The sequence below is a fragment of the Physeter macrocephalus genome, chromosome 7, assembly GCF_002837175.3.
Source record: "Physeter macrocephalus isolate SW-GA chromosome 7, ASM283717v5, whole genome shotgun sequence".
NCBI lineage: Eukaryota > Metazoa > Chordata > Mammalia > Artiodactyla > Physeteridae > Physeter > Physeter macrocephalus.
The window spans coordinates 152,175,250-152,198,400 of NC_041220.1; the positions used below are offsets into that span (position 1 = coordinate 152,175,250).

Sequence of the window (23,151 nt, forward strand, 5' to 3'; positions counted from 1 at the left end):
ATAAAAAAAAAAAAAACCCAATCAAAAAATGGGCAGAAGACCTAAATAGACATTTCTCCAAAGAAGACATACACATGGCCAACAGGCACCTGAAAAGATGCTCAACACCCCTAATTATTAGAGAAATGCAAATCAAAACCACAATTAGGTACCACCTCACACTGGTCAGAATGGCTATCATCAAAAAATCTACAAATACCAAATGCTGGAGAGGGTGTGAGGGTAAAGGAACTCTCCTACACTGTTGGTGGGAATGTAAATTGATACAGCCATGATGGAGAACAGTATGGAAGTCCCTCAAAAAACTAAAAATAGAATTACCATATGACCCCAGCAATCCCATTCCTGGGCATATACCTGGAGAAAACCATAATTCGAAAAGATACATGCACCCCAATGTTCATTTCAGCACTATTCACAATAGCCAGGACATGGAAGCAACCTAAGTGTCCACTGACAGATAAATGGATAAAGAAGATGTGGTATATATACACAGTGGAATATTAGTCATAAAAGAATAATGAAATAATGCTTTGCAGAATGTGGATGGACCTAAAGATTATCACACTAAGTGAAGTCAGAGTATACAAATATCAACATACCACTTATCTGTAGAATCTAAAAAAAAATACAGATTTACAAAACAGAAATAAACTCACAGACATAGAAAACAAACTTATGGTTACCAAAGGGGAAGGGGTGGGAGGGATAAATTAGGAGTTTGGGATTAAGAGATACATGCTAGTACATGTAAAACAGGTAAACAACAAGGATCTACTGTATAGCACAGGGAGCTATATTCAATATCTTGTAATAACCTACAGCAGAAAAAAATCTGAAAAAGAATATCTCTATCTCTATCTATAAAACTGAATGACTTTGCTATACACCTGAATCACTGTAAATCATCTAGACTTCAATTTTGAAAAAACACAAAAAGTAGGAACAAAGAACAACAGCAACAAAACAGTATCAAATATGATAGATATTAACCCAACTAATTCAATAATCACTTTGAATGTCAATAGTCTAAATGTACCAATGAAAAGACACTGATTGTCAGAATGAATAAAAAAAACAGACCCAACTATATGTTGTCTATAAGAAGTGTGACTTGGGCTTCCCTGGTGGCGCAGTGGTTGAGAATCCGCCTGCCGATGCAGGGGACACGGGTTCGTGCCCCAGTCCGGGAAGATCCCACATGCCGCGGAGCGGCTGGGCCCGTGAGCCATGGCCGCTGAGCCTGCGCGTCCGGAGCCTGTGCTCCGCAACGGGAGGGGCCACAACAGTGAGAGGCCCGCGTACCACAAAAAAAATAATAACAATAAAAATAAAAGTATGCTAATACTAATCAGAAGAAAGCATGAGTAGCTCTATTAATTTCAGACAGAGCAGACTTCAAAGTAAAGAAAATTATCAGGGATAAAAAAAGAACATTACATAATGATAAAGGGGTCAATTCTCCAAGAAGACGTAACGGTTCTCAACAAACTCCATGAGACAAAACCAAATAGAACCACAAGGAGAAATAGGTGCAATCACTATCATAGCTGGAGACTTCAACACCCCTCTCTCAGCAATGTACAGATGCAGGAGGCAGAAAATCAGTGAAGATATGGTTGAACTCAACAGTACCAACAGTCAACTGTATATAATTGACATCTACAGACTACTTCATCCAACAGCAGAATACACATTTTTCTCAAGCTCGCATGGAATACTCATGAAGACAGGCCACATTCTGGGCCATAAAATACACTATAACAAATTGAAAAGAAGAGATATCATACAATGTCTGCTCCCAGATCACCATGGAATGAAAACTAGAAATTAATAACAGAAAGATCACTGGAAAACCCCCAAACATATGGAGATTAAACAACACACTTCTAAATAACACATGGGTCAAAGAAGAAACCTCAAAAGTAATTCAAAATTATTTTGAACTAAATGAATATAAAAACACAACTTTTCAAAACCTGTGGCATGTAGGGGAATCAGTACTTAAAGAAAAACATATAGCATTGACCATTATATTAGAAAAGAAAGATCTAAAATCAGTACTCTACGTTTCCGATTTACAAAACTAGAAAAAAAAGAACAAATTAAATCCAAAGTGAGGAGAAGAAAAAAGAATTAGAACAGAAATAAATGAAATTAGAAACAGGAAATCAATAAAGAAAATCAACAAAACCAAAAGCTGTTTCTTTAAAAAGATCAATAAAATCATTAAGCCTCCAGGTAGGCTAACAAAGAGAAAGAGAGAGGACGCAAATTACTAATATCAGAAATGAAAGAGGGGACATCACCATGGATCACATGGAAATTTAGAGTATAATAAAGGAATACTATGAACAACTCTATGCCCCAAAATTCAATAACCTAGATGAAATCGACTAATTCCTTAAAAGATACAACCTGCCAAAACTCACACAAGAAGCAATGATCTGAATATGCTTATATCTATGTTAAGACATTGAATCAATAATTAATAACCTTCAAAAACAGAAAACACCAGGCTCACACGGGATCACTGGTGAATTCTACCAAACATTTAAGGAAGGAATTATACTAATTCTCTACAGTCTCTTTCAGAGGACAGCAGCAGAGGGAATAATTCCCCTCTCATTCTATGAGGCCAACATTACCCTAATACCCAAACCAGACAAAGACATTACAAGAAAGCTGAAGAAAATTATCTCTCATGAACATAGATGCAGAAATCCTCAAGAAAATATTAGCAAACCAAATCCAAAAATGTATAAAAAGAATTCACAACATTTGACCAACAGGGATTTATCCCAGCATTGAATGCAATGCCGGTTCAACATTCAAAAATCAATTAATGTAACCCATAATGATAAGAGGCTAAAAAAGAAAAATCACATGATTATATTAATAGATGCAGGAAAATCATTTAACAAAATCTGACACTCATTCATGATAAAGACTTTCAGTAAATTAGGAATAGAGGGGAAACTTTCTCAACTTGATAAAGACTATCTACAAAAACACCTACCTACAGCTATCATCAGACTTAATGGTGAGAAACTTGAAGCTACCCTGGACCAGCAACACCAGAATCCACTGGAAGTCTCTTAGAAACACGGAATCTCAAACCCCAGCCCAGACCTACTGAATCAGAATCTTTGGAGGTGGGACCTGGGAATCTGTACTTGAGTAAGCTCCAGGAGATGCTTAAGCATGCTAATGTTTGAGAAGCATTGCTCTAAGAAGTTGGGAGCCATAAAATAGTAGAAAGAGGGAGAAAATAGAGGCCATGAGACAAGTATGTTTCAAGGACGATACATGTGTGAGTTATAGCAGAGAGGATGGCAAATGAGCTTGAGGCATGAAACTGAAGAACTTTGCAGAAGGATGGGTATAAAGGTAAAGGAGAGGATGGCACCCAGGAGAATTGTGAGTTTTTAGGTTGAGTGATTGAATGAATAGCCATGTTTTTAATTACTATAGGGAATCCAGGGTGAGGGACAGGTTTGGAGAAGGCAAATAGGCCACTTGGTCCGGGTCACAGAGCTTGTAAGTCACACCCTCAGCCCCGAAGCCCAAAGACCAGACTCTCCACGTGATGCTCGCCACCTCTCACGCAAAGGGCAGAAGAAATGTGTCTCAATGAGGACACAGCAACTTAGAGTGTTTTTAAAGGACCATAAACCAGAAATGCTCAGTATGGAGCTGAATCCACATCTCAGGATAGAAATAATGGCCGTGGTTTGTGCACGTATAGATGGAGGCATATCAGGAAGGATGAGGCAGGTGAAGAAGGGACATTTCATTGGCCAAAAATGAAGTTCTCATTCTGCCTTTCAAACACCAGAGAGCAGATGCCACTGTCCCATTTCCATGAGATTGTGGTGATTCAGAAAGACAGCCTTCGCCTCTATACATTAAGTGTCTTAAGGCTTGATTTATGCTACTGTAAATGCATTGTTGATACTATCTTAGAGGTCCAAGGAGAATGCAGGCAACCTAGCTTTGCCTTCGTCCTGAGCAAGACACAACCTCTCAGCAGAAGGACAGCTCCTGGGATAACATGGGAGATTCCAGCACGGTGGCTCACAGAGGCCTGGAGATGTGACTCTCCCAACCTAGGTTATTTTTTCCTCCCCAGTAGTGTCCCGTGACTGAGCAGAAAATGATTTAGAAGTCACACAGAAGAGCCTCCGAGCGTTTGTAATTCAACGTTCCATCAGAGTTCACGTCTCCTTATAATATTCTCCATTACCAGTTGGAAAACAAAAGTTCTAAGGAGTTTCATTGTCTTTTTGTCTCCAAGTGACAAAGAAACGAAATAAACATACCCAGAATGCAAACAACAAAAGCGGAGGATGGCTGCAGAAAGGAGCAGCATTCCGGAGTTTTAAAACACAGCAAATCAACAAGTTTGCTGCAAATTTGCCCTAGGTCTTGAAACTAGGCTTCTCGGCGATCGGAACACTTTTCGATGCAACTTCATGCAATACTTTGGGGATGGCCAAGATTTACAGTTGATTAGCCCGCATAGTTCAGTTCCTTTCTCAAAAGCTTCTAGGAAGGGATTATTTCTGTGCCCAAAGAGCCCCAGAGAATAGGGAGGGCGGCTCGCGGCCATAATGTGAATTCCCCGGACTCGGTACACTGTGCTCATTGAAGCAGATAAAGCAAAGTTAAAGAAGCATTTAGTTCTTCAGAATGCCAGCCTTAATAAGTATCTTTTTGTGGAAGGATTTAGGAGGAGGGGAGGGTTTACCCTTAGTGCAGGCATTATTTCCTCATACAAAAAGGGAAAATGTGCATACAGTTGGATGTAAAAAGCCAAAAACGCACATGCCCCCTCGCTCCCCAAGGAAAAGATGCTGAACACAGACTCCCAAACGCCAGAGCATGAATCTTCACAGCTTAATAGTCCCGAAGCCATTATGCAGCTTCTCTTGGGAAAGGCGGCTCATTCATCTGCAACCGCCCAAGTTCAACCTTGCAGCTGTGAGAACCGGGAGGCGCGCAGCCCCTCCAGAGCCCCACCTTCATCAGCAGATGGACGCCAGAAGAGCCGCATCCCGTCCGGGGGAAGAGCGGGCAGCTCCCCGGCCCCTCTCCACAAAGGTGCCACCAAGGCACGTGAGAAAACGGCTACGAAAGGCTGAACCGGCCGCATCTGCAGGCGGCCGAACACCCAGTGACCTCTGCTTGCACAGCGCAAGGCCCGTCCTGGCCCAGGCAGCTTCCACGGTTCTCATTCCCTATGTGAAATTTGACGCAGAATCAGTCACTTGTAATTACTTAAAACGCCCGCTGTTTAATAAGGCAATGCCATGTGAGCCCAGTTTTCTAACCACCAGCACACGTCTCCCCCTCAGCTCCGCCCTACCGCGACCTGTCTTCCAACACGAATATCCATCAACATCCATGTGAACTGAGCTACTGGCGTAAGGAAAAGCACATGGAGATGCACACGCTGTAGCTTGAGTGGGATTTCTGCTGTAGCTAAAGAAGGTGAAATGCCCAGTTCATCCACTTCTATTACTCTATGCCTAAAATTTTCAAGAGGAACTCCCATAACCTAAGGCAGATTGGGAAGGTTCTTCATAGACATCAACATTTGCTACCCTAATAGATACTATAATAGAGAGAAAGAAGGAAAGAAAAAAGGAAGGGAGGGAGGGAGGGAAGGAGGGAAGGAGGGAGGGAGAGAGAGAGAAAAAGTAAGTAAAGAGAAAGAAAAGGGAAAAGGAGGGAGACAGGGAGGGAGGGAGAGGCATCTTTACAAAGTGCACACTTTAAGTCATTGCCTCCCCCATGCAAATGGAAAATGAACTCACCCACATTGGTAGCTCTGCTCTGAAAAGACCCAGTTGAGAGAAGTTCTTTCTTTATTGTGTGGTTTTAAAGACTATTCTTTGACCTCTGCTATTTATGACTTAAGATCTGTGAAGACAGGGCCAAACCCCTTTGGCTCGAAAAGGCGCTCACAAACAAAAGCTTTTCACCTTTGTTCCACTTACCTCATTCCCCCTCAGAACACGTCCATACGCACACCCTGGTTTCACAACTTAAACTGCATTTTCTCCTTTCTTTTGCCCAGTCACAGCCATTACCTAACTGACAAGTGGCCACCTTCGCTCCATTCCAAGGAATGAAGCCCCAGTTGTCAGTACCAGCTGAAAGAGCTCTGCTAGGAATATAGATGTCTTGTCATCTCACCTCAGTGAACCATGAAACTGTGGATAAAATGGTTTAGGAAACTAAACAACGCACCAGGCAAGTGTCACACCCACAATGGGGCATTTCTCTAGTTATTTGTTATTTTAGGGATTTATGGATTTATCTATTGCCTTTCTCACTCCTAAAAGGATTCAAGACAATTTACAAAGCTCCATAGGATACAGCTAGAAAACAAATCTTACATGTGTGTGATAAAAACAAGATAAAGGAAAATAAAAACGGGAGTCATGTGTGTGATAAAAACAAGATAAAGGAAAATAAAAATGGGAGTCAGGGATAAAGCTAGTTCCCATATACACGGGATAAATTTCAGTAACCTTGTTAAAGTAGGTGATTTTATTTATCATTCAGCTTTCTAACAGTCAGTTCTAAGGGGAAAACACAGTGTTCACAGGCTAAAATATCTACCCGTTTCTAAGGGACGCATAATTAGTGCTGATAAAGTGAACACGATGAATGCTTTCCCAAGTTTTCTCCTAAAGATGGCATGGAATAACAGACCGATGTCCTTGGCAAGTTCCTCAGAGTGGCCTCGGTGACTGGGTTTGTGAGATAGTTTCTGAGAGTATTACACGTGCTGCATTGCAGCAACATGGGATTCAGTAAATGTCATTTGTCAAAGGACAATTTTGAGATTGTGAAAGGACATAGTTAGTCCTGTAACGGAGGCATGGATTGTACAGCATCTGGAAACTATATATCTATCAGGCATGTATAAATATTGTTTCTCTCTAGTGCCTTTTGGTACTGCAAGGATACAAAAGGGTTGATATTCTAGTTCTTGGCAAGTACCAGGAGAGCAGCGGCTCGTTGATACGTCACTGTCATTTCACAGCCAGCAGAGCTGCTGTTAGCTCTGACATCCACAGCAAAAATTACAGATCCTAACGAGGACGACTGTTTGAATAAAAACATCATCCTAACTCTGCCCATACACACATCAAAGAAGATGAAGGGAGTGCTCGATAAAGATCCTCCTTAGGAAAAATGTTCTCTTCCAACCCAGAAGAAAACAAAAGGTACAAACTCAACGGTAGATCCCATGCACAGCTACGGTAATTTTAGGCTGAAAAAGAGTTTAGAACAAATGCCCAGCTTAGCCATTAAACATACATACACACACACACACACACACACACACACACACACACACACACACACACACTTCATATTATAACCAAGCAGCACCCTATGCGACCTTCCCAGGACAGACCATCCCATGTCCTCTGCATTCCTCTTGTTTATAGAAAAACTTTAGCCTCCTAGGGTTTCCCTGAGTTCCAAAGAACAAATTTAATCCAAGAAGTAAAAAATGCAGAAATAAAGGAAAACAGTCAAGCAAGACAAAATAATAGTTTAGCCATTAAACAAAATCAAGGACGTTTGTTTCCTTCTCAAGGGCTATACATCATATTCTGAGCCATGTCCTTGGGCTGTTTTGGAGATACTGAAACCCCCACCACGTGGAAGAAGTTAACTGCATGTTGCCCACCAGCACACAGACCCCAGACCGGCTGGAACCAGAAGGTTGATGACGCTGACTCCCAAAATACCACCACCAGCCAATCAGAAGAGTGTCCACCAGCTGGTCATGCACCTGCAACCCTTCTCCTCACCGAGGCATTAAAAACGTTTCCCTGAAAGCCATCAGGGAGTTCGGGTCTTTTGAGCACGAGCCGCCCATAATCCCTTCTTGGCCTTGCAATCAACACTACACTTCCCTTCACCACAACCCCGTGTCAGTAGATTGGGTTTACTGCACGGGCGATCAGACCCAAGTTTGGTTCAGTAACAACATCACCCAAAGAACATCATGCTTTGAGCAATGAATCTTACAGAAAGTCCTATGACCCCAAAGATTAGAAAACAAACATACTAAGTTAACTGAATGTGATTATTTATAGGATGAAGGAAGTTCTTCCACATCAAATAGATAAAAAGTGAGAAATCTTGAGAAAGGAAAATTAATTTTTCAAATAATTAGCCTATATTCCTTCTTTAGGCAAATTAGGCACAAGAGGGCTTCCCTGGTGGCGCAGTGGTTGAGAGTCCGCCTGCCGACGCAGGGGACGCGGGTTCGTGCCCCGGTCCGGGAAGATCCCACATGCCGCGGAGCGGCTGGCCCTGTGAGCCACGGCCACTGAGCCTGTGCGTCCGGAGCCTGTGCTCTGCAACGGGAGAGGCCACACAGAGAGAGGCCCGCGTACCACAAAAAAACAAAACAAAAAACAAAAAACAAACAAACAAACAAACAAAATTAGGCACAAGAGCATCTCTCCTAGTAAAGAGAGTGTCAGGTAGTAAAAACAGAGTTGAAATTAATACCTAGATTTATTTGCCTATAACAACTGCTCTTTTACAAACATAGACCAATAATGTTTCCAAGACAGACCATGTACCAACACATATTAGGCTTCTAAGAGGAATTCCTGTGTATGATTAGGTAGAACAACTTGACCCTCATGTCAAGGATTACCTACAGGGTGGGGTCACAATCATGAACATAGAAAAGCAAACGCTGACACCCCGCCCCGCCTAAATTCAAGTGAGAGTTTTCACCTCAGTGGAGACTACTTCTCCTTGGAGAAGGCAGGGCAACTCAGCACAATGATGTATTCAGTGCCCACAAATTCTGCCCTCCCCAGCTTATTGAAGTCCAAGTCTATCTTCTTTCTAAAACATAACCATTCCCATCCTTCAATCGACACTGGTGCTCTTTGCCAGTCGCCAGCTCAAACCCAACATCTTCAAGCAATCGGAGCTCATACAGGCTCCTCTGTGTGCCTCTGATGAATACATTACAACTTCAAAACGTCTGTCAGACCATAATCACCATGTGACACATCCTGACGTATATGTGTTTCATATGTTCAAAACGCATTCCCTTTCTAGAGCCAGCTTTCAGGAACCCTTCCCCAGTCATGAACCAAATAAGAGATTTCGTTTGCATCTTCTTTCATCAGATGGAAGGAGAAATTAATAGGAAGAGCTGGGGAAGGGGTGAGGATAAAGACTTACATAGAGGTGCTTCTTCCCCTCCACATGTCTTTGCTTTGAAGTTTACAGCAGGTGGAAGTCTTTCACATCCGTAAAAACCGATATGGAAAATCAGAAACACGTTGGGCTATTAACATGTCACATGTTGGATTTAAATCCAAATAAGAACCTGTTATTTTCCTTAAATATTGATTGTGCTATGAGCCTGGCCAAGTTCTGCAAGTTACTGCAGCACACAGGCTAGTTTCCAGGCTAAAAAAACCCTGGAATGTTCCGGCTACTGATGGCTAATGATCGCCCCAAAGCACACTAATATGTTTGATAAAATTTCCCAGCGTGAGGGCAGAAAACACTTACCATAAGCATGGCAGTGTGAGGGAAAGCAAATCAGTGACACCAGTTCAGGCTGCCTTCCATGCTGAAGGCTCCAATTAGAGCTGTGAGCTTGCATCCCAGGAGGCGGTGACAGATGGCAAATCTCTCATTGTTAAAATCACCAACCCACCGATCCACCTGCCTGAGCCCTAGCAGGGACCCTGCTGGGGGCCTTCGCTCATTCTCACAAACCTCAGCACTTACCACTTCAGAAATGAAGTTTTGAAACTAGGTGTTCATTTCGCTCCCTCATTTGAAAGTTCTTTTTGTTTTTATCTGTTGTTCCACATTCTCTTACTTTGTTCTTTCTTTTTTTCTCCGTTTCTGCCTTCACCTCAGAGATGATACCGACCTGAATGTTCCCCTACAGTGACACTGGATGGAGTACTTGAGAATGTAGTTACACATGGACCCCTAACTCAAGGTTGCTGATGATGTGATTTTTCAGCTGCATGGAGACCAGGAAATCCAAGAGCTCAGGTCTCCCGGAGGAGAGACCTCATCGCTTGGTAAGCACAAAAGCACATAATGGTCTTCGGGGTACTTAAAATTATGCCATTTACTGGCATGATGTTATAGGATAGTCAAACAAATGTGCATTTGACAATTTTTATTCATCATGCTAGTACAATACTGCACGTACAGACTGGTATTTCAAAAGAACACTAGCCAAACTTTCACACACCTCACAATTTCTTTTCGTATGCATTCCACACACGTTTTAATTCCACTGGTTTAGGGAAATAGACTATTTCTCTTCTCTTCCTAGATTATCACATCCCATTTACTTAGAAATAATATCATGATCATTACTTATGGAAATAATAACATTGGTATCCAAAATAAAGGGAATTAATTATAACGTTGGAGAAGTTTTCTCCTCCTCCAGTGGCACAAACCTACAACTTCTCTTGACAATCAATGTCAATGTTGGCTGTGCCTATGAAATAATTGGTACCTCCCAAAAGATATCAATATGTTGGACAAGAGATGCTCAATAGACATCAACTTTGTCCTTGAAGTTGATTACACAAAGTCAGGGAAAACTGTATGAATATCAGTAAGTATTACAATAGGCTTTAAATGTTTTAAAGGATATAAAACAACTGAAATTTCAAACTGTTGTATACTAGAATATTACAAAAAATAAACTGTTCAACTTTGGTTCTTTGGGTGTTTGGACACAGCGCATTTCCATGGGTGCCTGAGTTTTCATTTTCCTCCTTGAGAGGTATTTCCCTGGGGCTCTATGGATTTACAGTCATTACCACATAAATCATAGAAAGCATCTAACACAACACAAAGACCTTCAACAGTCACATTCAGTTACGTTTCTGGGGTTTGACCTTCATCCAATAAATTTCACAGATGTCAAATGAAACTGTCCAGATGTTCATACAAGCAAAACCAATCTTCCTCACCTCTAAATTTGGCTCTGAATAAACCTGGAAAATCACTAAGAATCTGGAGTTATAGCCCTTATAAGAACCGAACTCCCACTGAGATCAAAGCAACATGCCCCCACCGCACCAAGATTGAGCCCTAAATTGCTGCTTTTCAACTCAAATCCTCACAACCAAATGGGAAACAAAAGTCAAGTGAGTGAGTTATAACACCCAAAAGGAGAACGATGAGCATGCCTGCTCCCCAGACAGGGGTGCGTGCGTGTCAGCAAGAATGCCATTCTTGGATGCAATGTTTAGAAAGGTAACTGAGCAGCGTAAGGTCAAAGGATGCTTATGTTATAAAGTAAACGCATGACTCGCATGCAAATATAAAATGAACAAGTGTCAAAGATTTAACTCATGAAATACTGCAAGAGCCAGTAGTATGGTACATGTGGTTCAAAGGAGAAATCCAAGAAATACAAATGTAAATATATTCACACCAAAAAACAAAGGCTAGAATGGATTTACAACTAGATGCAAAATGGTCTATTGATGGGGGAAGCAGCAATTGCAATACGCTGCACACAACGATTTGCACTTCCATGGACAAGAATCATCTGCATTATTATCAGCTTTCTACACTTAGAGAGGAAGAAAACAGCTCAAAGACGATGAACAATGCAGATAACCTGCCAGGGGGCAAGAGGGGACACACCCAGCCATCTTTTTGCCCAGCTTGAAGTGCTCCACAAGTTTTACTGGCTCTAATAATCGCATTTTAACACGGAATTTTCAAAAATTAATTGTGATTTGATGTTTTCTTACTGCTGTTTACCATTCCTTCATTCATTCAACAAATCCTCGCAAGCTGACCGACAATGTTGCACACAGGAGGCCAGAAACTGTCCATTTTTTAGTTTGACTACATCAAGATATGTCTTTGTACTGGGAGACAAATGCAACTTTACTGTTTTGTTTTTGACTGCTTTTGCATGTGGGAATCCAATGGCAAACTCTGGCAAATGGGCGAATCCAGCCTGGCGCTTGTTTGTGTACAGCCAGCGGGCAAAGAATGGTTCTTACATTTTTTAATGGTTGGGAAAGACAATAAAATTTCATGACATGAACATTACATGAAATTCAAATTCCAGTGTCCAAACATAAAGCCACTGTCCTTTGTTGAGGTACTATCTATCACTGATTTCATGCTACAGTGGCCACATGAGCAGTTACCACAGAGACTTTATGGGCTACAAAGATGCAAATATTTACTATCTGGCCTTTTACAGAAATTGTATATGATGTGGACCTCCCTGGTGGCGCAGTGGTTAAGAATCCGCCTGCCAATGCAGGGGACATGGGTTTGAGCCCTGGTCCCGGAAGATCCCACGTGCCGCGGAGCAACTAAGCCCGTACGCCACAACTACTGACCCTGTGCCCTACAGCCCGCGAGCCACAACTACTGAGCCCGCGTGCCTAGAGCCCGTGCTCCACAACAAGAGAAGCCACCGCAATGAGAAGCCCGCGCGCTGCAATGAACAATAGCCCCCGCTTGCCGCAACTAGAGAAAACCCGCGCGCAGCAACGAAGACCCAACGCAGCCAAAAAATAAATAAATAAATTTATTAAAATAAAGAAATTGTATATGATGAGCGTTAGAATTCCTAACATATAATGAGCCCCTGAAAAGGTGCTTGGCGCATACCACTGGCTCGGTAAATTATATGTTTATTTTCCTTCATATAATAAAGTAAAACTGCTGAGAAGAGGAGTGTGTTCTTCAACTCCTTTATAACTCGCAAAATGCACAGACCAGGATTTTTCAACCTCCCTCGGCGCTACTGAGCTTGGAGCTTCTTCACTGCGAGGGCGTCCTGTGCATTGTAGTTTGTCAGCATTCCTGAGCTCCACCCACTAGATGCCAGTAGTGACAACCAAAAATGTCTCCCGCCATTGCCAAATGTCCCCTTGGGAGCAGAATCGCTCCAGCTTGAGAACCACTGGCCTCAAACCATGCAGGACACTAAGTCACTGCTCTCCATCATCTAGGAGCTAAATGATGCTAAAGACCCCTGACTTCATAGTACTGGCTTCATTATAGGAGGAAGATTTCCCTAATTAATAATAAATAATCATGCTAAGTTACATGGATACAAAATGGATGATAACCTTTTTCCTGACGGTAATACAGTAATGATGTACTTTGGGGGAGGAAGAAAATGTACTGTATGGACTTCATTCATGGATTCATTCACAAATATTTGATGAGCAACTGCTCTGTGCCAAACACCATTCTAGGCTTGAAAATATCACAACGAACAAAGAGAACTCAGTCGATGCCCCTCGGAGCTTACTTTCTGGTGAAGGAGACAGACTCTCAGAGATAAAGGAACAACGATATAATGCCATGCGGGTATAATACGGCCGAGGAAGTGTGTAAGTGGGTGGGAGGTGACCTGGGAGGGCAAGGCTGAGAAGGTGGCATTTGTGCTGAGACATGAATGGGGTGAGGTGAGCTGGGTGACTGCAGAAGGAGGCTTCCAGTGGAGGGAAAAGCAGGCTTGATGGGGGTAAAGCAGAGGAGAAAGTTGGAGAGAGAGCACAGGCAGACAAGACAGGACCGATGTTTTAGACTGAGTGAGGTAGGAAGATATTAAAAGGTGTGAGGCAGACAGCAGCAAGATTCAGCTTATATGTCTGAAGGGTCTTTCCAGCGGCCACGTGGGTAGAGTAGAAGCTGGGAGACCCAAGAGGATGCTCCTGGATTGGTCCAGGCAAGAGACGATGGCAGATCGGACAAGGCAGGCAGTTAGATCGGAAGAAGAACTCACCTTCTGGAGGGATCCTGACGGTGATGGGCTTTGCAAACACCACGAGAACTAATTAGAAAGCGTGTACTTTCTATAAAATATTACGTAAACTTTATCTTTTAACATATATTCAGAAAGTTATATCATCAGCATTACTTCTTGATTTGGTTGAGGTGTTTTTACTCTTCTGTCCCAATATTTGCTCAAAACGGTTTTTCAAGTTGTTGGTCTCTATACAACACAGCCTAGGAGATGGCATTCCAGACTTTAGTTTACCTCTACTGATTTGCTGAGTGATTCCAGGCCATTATCCAATATGTATGTGCCTGAATTTCCCCATGTGTAAAATGGAGTTACCACCGCTCACCCTTCATCTCATTAACCTAAAAAGCAAAGGAAAAGCCTACACAATGCTTCATGAATCTCAGAAGAAGTGCAAACTGTAATTATCTGCAAATGTATCCCATGGTGATAAGATCCAAAAGAGATAAACTTTGATTAACATGTAAGATTCATCCCCAAGGATTCAGACTAAAGACAACCCTTAAATTTACGTTGGCTTTGTAATATATTCCCAAGTTTCTGTTGAAGTTATCTATGACTTACTGATTCATTTCTGCTTTCAGGCAAAAGGAACTGATTTCTTTTCTTGTCAAGTTCAGTCTCTCAGGTCAGCCTTGATCATTCAATTACAAAATATGGTTTAACAATCTGTATTCCCTAGGGCTGCAATGTTCTTTAATTAGGATATTTTAAAAGCAGTTTAAATGAACGCGTCCCATTCAAATTTCAAGTGTGTAAAAAAAAAAATTAATTTCTTGATGGCATAAGGAGAAAAGAGGTGCTTATGAGAAATAATACTGATACAACAAATTATCATTCAAGTAATACCCAACTAACAAAACTGGACAAAAACACTACTTATGAAATGTAGTCAGTCTCATAGCCATACATTCATATATATATATATATACACACACACACATATATATATCCTCTCCTGCAGTGATGACATAAACAAATTACCCAAAACACCAACTGAAGAACAATTAATATAATAGATAACCAGAAAGAAAATATCTTATCAGAGCAAATATGTATGATATGATATAAAAAGAGTAAAAGGATCATAAACCAGACACTTCATTTCTGCCCAGAATCTAGAGAGTCAGAACTAAGCAAAGTTTATTTTCACCAAATTATTTCACATTCACATAATAATTCTGTTTTGTTTTTAATAACATTTATGCGGATTAAATGACACAACGCATGCATGAACGTCAGAATGTATCATTATAGTGAAGTTTTACGTTTAGGAACATTATTCTACAATCATTTACTTTGAGAACATTTGTTTGAAAGACCTTTCAAACTAATAACGTTCTTCATAAATATGCTGTTTCATATTATTATGTATTGCTCAGATGAAATTTTGGTTGTAAAACAAAGGAATGCTTCAATTTTCGGTCTAATAGTCATAACCATGAAAGAAATCTCATCAAACGCTATTACAATCCCAAAGTGCTGCAGTATTTATAGCAAGTTTAAACTTTATTCACTTATATAATCTGAATATAAAACCGACTTTGAGACTGGAGCTAAAGCATATACTTACATATATACTCTCTATATAAACATATAAATATATTTAAAGATGGTGATGTTTGGGGACTGAGGTAAGAAATCTATGCTATGAAACATATGAATGAGTATAATGATAACTTTAGAGCATGTGTGTGCAACAAGAAACACTCAAAGATAGAAAAGAGACTGCTTAAAGAATCAGATTAGCGAACGAGCAATTCCCACACACAAACACAATAAACGCATACAAAACAACTTAGGTGTAAGTAGAATGCATTAAATCTTCTCGTGTTATCAAAAGATGTTTTCTCCTTAAAAATACTTTTGATTGGAATGATTAGAGAATAAAGAGAGAAATAAGGTAGTATACAGTAATGTTGATATATGTATCTTGATTGCAGTGGGGGCTACACTAACTAAATCCATACATGTGATAAAATCTCATACAACCATAAACATACCTTGTACCAAGGCAATTTTCTGCTTGTGATATTGTTCTACATATACATAAAGGGTAACCACTGGTGGGAAATGAGTGATGAGTGCATGTGATTTCTCTGTACTAGCTTGGCAACGTCCTGTGACTCTACAGTCGTTACAAAATGAAACGTTTTTTAAAATACTGATAGAGTTGTAGGGAACGTACCTTAGAACATTGCTTGTGATTCTGGCACCAAACCAGGGAACCGTTGTTCTGCAAAAAAGAAAAAGAAATATTGACTCATTAAATAATTTTCAATTTGAAATCTACATACACCTGTGTGTATTAATATAATTTTAAAATACTTGCATTAATGAAAGACCAATTTTGCCACCCTGATATACGTCCCTCTTCCTAAAATAGGATATCATTTTTTGCCCTTGGCTTTATGATACAAATACATATATAAAATAATGAAGATTTCAAGGTGTTTCAAAAGGAAAAGTGTCTGAGCCATCTCTCGGGAGTGCTGAGCAACGGAATACAGACCAACAGGAAAATGCCCGCTAGACGGTTCTTCCATGGTAAGTAGCTGTGGTAAATTTACAAGTTGGCATCCTGGAGGCTTTCAATTTTAACCAATTCAGTAATAAGTGTTTGAGCCTGGAAGTCAAATCCCATGGGAAAAACCTCCTCTTTCCCTTTCACTGGGATGTGTGACTCGGGACAAGGGACTTACTGTGTCTGTCCCTCAGTCTGTATCTGTCTGTAAAGCATAAGGACAATATCTCCTGCATGAGGTCAGTAGGATAACTAAGTGAGACACAATCCACTTCGCACAGCTTGACAGTTACTCAACATGTACCAAATACTAGGACTAGGATTTATTTGTTTACTAAAATTTATTTTATTGAAGTATAGTTGATTTACAATGTTGTGTTAATTTCTGCTGTCCATCAAAGTGATTCAGTTATATAAATATATACATTCTTTTTCATATTCTTTTCCAGTATGGTTTATCACAGGATATTGAATATAGTTCCCCATGCTCTAGAGTAAGACCTTGTTGTTTATCCATTCTCTATATACAATAGTTTGCGTCTCCTAAGCCCAAACTCTCAGTCCTTCCCGTCCCCAACACCCCTCCCCCTTGGCAATGACAAATGTGTTCTCTATGCCTGTGAGTCTGTTTCTGTGTTGTAGATAAGTTCATCTGTGTCACATTTTAGATTCTACATATAAGTGATATCCTGTGGTATTTGCCTTTGACTAACCTCACTTAGTATCATAATCTCTAGGTCCATCCATGTTGCTGCAAATGGCATTGTTTCCTCCTTCTTTATGGCCGAATAGTATTCCATTGTATATATGTACCACATCTTCCTTATCCATTCATCTGTCGATGGACACTTAGGTTGCTTCCGTGTCTTGGCTATTGTAAATAGTGCTGCTATGAAGATAGGGGTTCGTGTATCTTTTTGAATATAGTTTTGTAGGACTATGATTTATTATCCCTAGTATTTGAATTTCTGCTTGAAACTTGTCATTCCACATGACTAAGATGTTGGTGATGGTTGGACTCTGATATTTACATCAGATTGCTCTAGGCTGGGGTGGTTGTAACAGATAACAGAAACAGTCACCCCAAAATTAAGATGCTGTGGCCTCTTGTTCTTTGAAGTTCAAGGTTGGGTACGAGATAAAGTAGTCCATTTCCTATGTATGAATGCCTAAACTTTTAAGAACATCGGTATGAATAGAATAGTATCACCTTTGTTTGCAGTTAAAAGAACATTGAACCAATAATATATCTTTTGAAAAATACTATTACACGTTTATTGATATATAATTCACAAACACAAAAGTTAATCATATAACTCAGTGGTTTTCAGAAGAAAGCCTGTGCGACCATCACCATTAATTTCTGAACTCTCTCATCACCCCTGACAGAAAGCAGTACCCATTAGCAGTCCTTCCACCCAGGTCCTGGCCACCACGAACGTACTTTCTCTCTCTATAAATTTACCTACTCTGGACACTTCTTATAAACGGAATCATACAATATGTAGTCTTCCGTGTCCGACTTCTTTCATTTCATAATGTTTTACATTATGTTAAATGATATAGTATTTTTGCTTCATCCATATTGTCATATATGTCAATACTTCATTCTTTTTCGTTGTCACGTTCCATTGTATGGATATTTGCTCTTCCATTCACAATAATATATCTTAATAATACAGGATTCCCAAAACCACTGGGTAGATCTCAACTGTTCAGGATTAGAAATTTTCCTCTCCTATCTAAAAATCACTCAGCTCTAGATCTCAGTCCCACAGCAAGGCTTTAGCTATTAAATCTCTGCACCATATGGCCCTAACTTTCTCCTTTACAGTCTTAACTGCCCCAAATTGCTGAACATCCCTGCAATTTTAGATAATCTGGTATCAACCTACTCATCCCCTCATTACGGTCCACACATCTTCAGGGGGCCCTCATCTCTCTCTACATATCCATGTTCATCAGGCCGACAAACAGGGGCTGAAGGCGGAGCAGTATATGAACAGCCTGGGCTGAGGTTCAGTATGATCTGTGGCAGGGTTGACATCAGAGAAATAATCAGATTGGGCAGAGGCCAAAGCTGGACAAACAGTGGACATGGTTTAATTACTGGAAATGACGTGTTAGTAAAAAGGGTGCAAGAAAGAGGGCATTATGGGCAAATTGGTGTTTCAGAAAAGGAGCCCTCGGCCTGGTGACAAAGTTCACAGGGGGGTTAGGCAGACCGAGCTGTCGGTCATAAATAGGGTGACAACCACAACAAAAAGCAGGGGCCAAACGTTGAGGAGTATATTATCACAGGAAAGCTGACAACAGGGTCCAGGAGAGCTTTGGAGAACGTCCACCCTCATTGTCTTTTCCCGGAAGGGTCTTCGGTCCATGCGGGGTTGGGTCCCGCTGGGACTTCCGAGGACCACGTCTGTCAGAGAACATCCTGGCCCCAACCTGAGTGCTCTGTGCTCACAGTCCAGAGGTGGGAACCAGTGAGGTTCCTTCTAAAGGGACTCAGGGCTGAAGTGAATGGACGCCAATCTAAGAGACTAGGTCAGGGCCAGATCCTGACAACCTCCTGCACCAGGTCTGAGGGCCTTCTGCCTCCTCGTGTCAGGTCAGAGGGTCCTGCTCCTTTTGCTCTGGGAACCTTGACCTCGGACCAGCTTCCACCTCCTTCCCCTCCAGGTCTTCCTTTTCCTGGACAGATGGGCAGGACCTCTGGATGTCTGCCTCTGCTGCATTTGCCGCACTGCTCTTGAGAGATGTACCACACCCTCTCCTGCTGTAGGATCTGTTTTCTTTGATCTAAGCCTTAGCTCCTCAACTAGAGCGTGGTCCAGCAGACCGGCCTTCCTGTTTGCTCTCTGCTTCAGAGTTTCACACTAGCAACTGGACCATCTCCTGGTTCTCACAGAGGTGGCCTCCATCAAAGGCCATGCGAAGGTGACTGGGCCTGCAAAAGGAGGCGTGGCAACTGCTGCCTGCCCCCAGTTAGTGGCCGACAAAAATATTACCAGTGGGGTAATATGCCACTGACCTGATTATTATCGATAAATATTACGATGATTACATGACTGGCCACGTCTATATAGCAGGCACTCGCTCTGGTGTTGGACATATTCAGCCCCACATAATCGTCCCGTACACGACACAAGTTTCATTTACCCATTTTCTACTTAAGAAACTGGGAGTCAAAGACAGCAACTAAAATACGGACATCCTGAGTACCCCAGTGAGGAAAGCTGAGTGAGACACAGGGTGAGATTTACAGTGGGCTGTGAAGGAATCTCCAGGTTTATAATCTTGGAAGGAGAGTAGAATTGGTCCAGACAGTCCTGAACGCTGTAAGCTCGGGGAATAGCAGATCGGATGGATGGGCTGGAGCAGACAATAGGAGAGGAGGTTGGCTGAATAGGTAGAAAGCAGATTACAGTGGATTTTGACTTATTGGAAATAAAATATTTTATTTAGTAAATGTCAGAGGGTTTAAAAAAAAATAGACGATTAGATCTGTGAGACGCTCTGCTCATGGCACACCTTGGTTAGAATCCTTTTGTTCCCTTTGTAGATGAAATGGTCCAACCTCAACAAAAAAAGAATTGTTTTATTGAAGAATTGTTTTATTGCTGTCTTTTATTGAAGACAGCAAAGACTGTCTTCAGCCGCCCAGCAAATGCAAACTCTGCTGCCTCCTCCCATGCTGAAACACAGTGTTCCCTGTCCTATTGGCTTGCATACCCCCATAGCCACAAAGCCCATCTGTTGTCTACATTTGATTGGGAATTAATATCAATGCATTTCCTCAACCAAAGCATTTTCATTTTAAGCAAAATTTCCCATTAATCATAAAATGAAAAGCTGTCATTAGAAGGAAATATTCGGGGCAACAGAGAGCAGGCATGAAAGATTATTGTGATTAAAATCATTTCTTTTTTCATTACTGAAGATAGTATGTCATAGTTTGCTTGGGAAGATTAAAAAGGTAATCCATGCAGAGTATTTAGCAAAATATTTGGCACAGAGTTAGATGTTAAAAAAAAAATTTTTTTTTTAAAGGCCATTGTGATTATTGATGTTACTTTCTTTGTTTGCTATTATTTTTGTTCTGAGGAGTGGAGGAGTAATCTTGGACTTACAGTCTCCCAGCTCCCGTGTATAACACTCATCCTATGCTAACTGGTTCCACCTTATTAGTGAGGCTCTGGGGGTGGGAGGGGGGCGGGGAGAATTATCATGGATTTTTCCCTGGGTGGTAGCAATTTTCCAATGTTTGCCAAGGTGATGAGACGGCAATTGCTTTAACTGCCTTTGATTGGCCATTTGTATTTCCTGTACGGTGAACTGTCTATGCATTTTACCATTTCTATTTTAGGACGGTTTACCCTTTTCTTAGCAATTGTAGCAGCTATTAGTACCAATTAGACTTAATAATAACTTGTCTGTAATAGGTGTTGTAAAATGTTTCCAGTGCATCATTTGTCTTTTGAATTTATTCATGGAGTTTTCTCTCTGCAGAAATTTTCTACACACACACACACACACACACACACACACACACACACACACACACACGCATTTCCACCCTATTTCCTTTCTGGGTTTTGGGTTTCCTATTTTTCTTAAAACAATCCCCCCCTCCCCACGTCAAGGTTTTGCAGCTGCCCTATGCTTTTGCCTTTATCAATCAGCATCGGCCATACAATACAATTTATCTCTACAACGAACTTCTACGAACCCTGCCTAATAGCATCAAGGATGTCTATAAACCCCTGAGTAACTCCAGCCACTGTGTTTGGGCCAGGTGTGCACGTACACTGCACCATCCACCTACATGGCTCACCTGGAATGCTCTTTGAGCAGGAAAGCAATGGAAAAAGACAAGAATCCGGTACATTTCAACATGCCGCCTGGGGGAAGTTTTTAGTTGGATTACAATAGCCTTCACCAGTAAAGCCAATTGACAACAAAAATAAAAAAGTCTCGCTCTGGCTAAAAGCCAGCAAAATAAAGAGACAAAGTACATTAGGCATGAAAGACATTTGCCTCTAGAATCATCATGGTAACCTCCAGGAAGGATCAGACAGCCGGACTTTTGTAATTATATAAAGATTATAGCCTGTATTTTATTGGTTTAACTAGATCAAACATGAATGCCAGTCAATCCAACTTTCAAAGAGTCTATATAAGTCCAATCAACTGCGCCCAGACACTATTTCAATGATATTTTCAAAGTCCCTCCATTTCTAGCCTTTTGATTTTTTTCCTTAAAGAAAAATAATTCTTCAAAAGCTTCAAGTAAACACTTCACTCAAAGACAGCCCTCAAGGGAAGGATAAAGAGAGATGAAAACTAGTTATCTAGATACAACCATTTGCAAAGAAAAAAGAGAATTAGAACAGATCCCACTTGTTTTTTTTAGCGTAAGCAGGTGATGGTGTGGAATAGCCACAAGGACTAACCAGTGTGCAGTTTCGCAAACTCAACACTGAGCGACTGTCCAACAGCAGGACAGAACATCTGCGTTGAAACCATTCCAGAAAACCCACAATAGACCTAAACTTTACAAATCAACCCTATGAAACCACAAGTAATTAGCTGTGACTCAATCGATGATGTTCTTTTCATGTTAAATGTAAGGTTTTTAAAATGAAGGCATAGATTAAAATTTAGCAGTTCATTTTAATCCAGAATATTTTCCTATTACTTTGGAATTAAGAAAGAAAATAGTTGATTTCATTTACTGTTATAAGGATATTCCCTTCTATTGTCGATATACTCACAAAGTTTCTCATATATTCAACAGCGGAGTTCAGGAGACTTAAATTGAGACTAAGCATTTCCATGGCTCAAAATATTTTTTAAAATGAATCTTTGCTAGTGATCAGCACAACTATACATTCACTCAAAATATTTCTCAGGAAACTTAAATGCACATTGCTAAGTGAAAGAAGTCAATGTGAAAAGGCTACAATATTGTATGATTCCAACTCTATGACGTTCTAGAAGAGGCAAAACTATGGAGACAGTGAAGGGATCAGTGGTTGCCAGAGGTTGAGGGGAGGGAGGGATGAACAGGCAGAGCACAGAGGATTTTTAGGGCACGGAACCCACTCTGTATGATACTGTAATGCTGGATACATTATACATTTGTCCAAACCCATAAAATGTACAAGAGCGAACCCTGATGTAAGCTATGGACTTGGGGTGATGATGACCTGTCGATGAAGGTTCGTCAATGTAGCAAATGTACCACTAGGGAGGGAGGGTGATAACAGGAGAGGCTGTGCATGTATAGGGTCAGAGGGTATATAGGAACTCTTTGTATTTTCTGCTCAATTTTGCTGTGAACCTAAAACAGCTCTAAAACAAAGTCTACTTAAAAGGTAAAAAAGAGCTATGTGTTTACATTTGTTGTTTAGAGTAGGAGTTCTTTCAAATGTTATGGATCATCCTCAGTAAATAAACAGCCTTTTCATTAACCAGTCCCCCTACAAAATTTCCCTCTGGATTCTACAAATCTCTCACAGAGAACTCAATTCTATAGGAAAACAGTATTTGACCACACAAATATACCTCTCCAGACACCCAGCCCTCCCCTCTGGCCCCCACCACTGGAATGCAGGGCCTGGCCACGTTCTTTGCTTCACTTCTTCACACCTGGCAAGCTTGTCCAGGAATGAGAACCTCTGTAAGTGCTGTGCTCCCACCCAGAACTTGTCCCCTCCCCAAGTCGACTCCCATGCACCCTTCAGGTCACTGCAAGTGCCACTTCTTTCAGGAAGCCTTCCCTGACTACAAC

The 23,151-nt window shown here is 41.0% G+C and overlaps 1 protein-coding gene across 1 annotated transcript in view; it reads right to left on the reverse strand.

Moving 5' to 3' along the window:
• Positions 1-23,151, reverse strand: part of ANOS1 (anosmin 1) — a 190,728-nt gene that overhangs the window by 141,001 nt on the left and 26,576 nt on the right. The window contains exon 2 of the mRNA XM_007128919.3: positions 16,023-16,070. Within this exon, the coding sequence (XP_007128981.2) occupies positions 16,023-16,070 (48 nt within the window). The remainder of the gene's footprint in view (positions 1-16,022; positions 16,071-23,151) is intronic.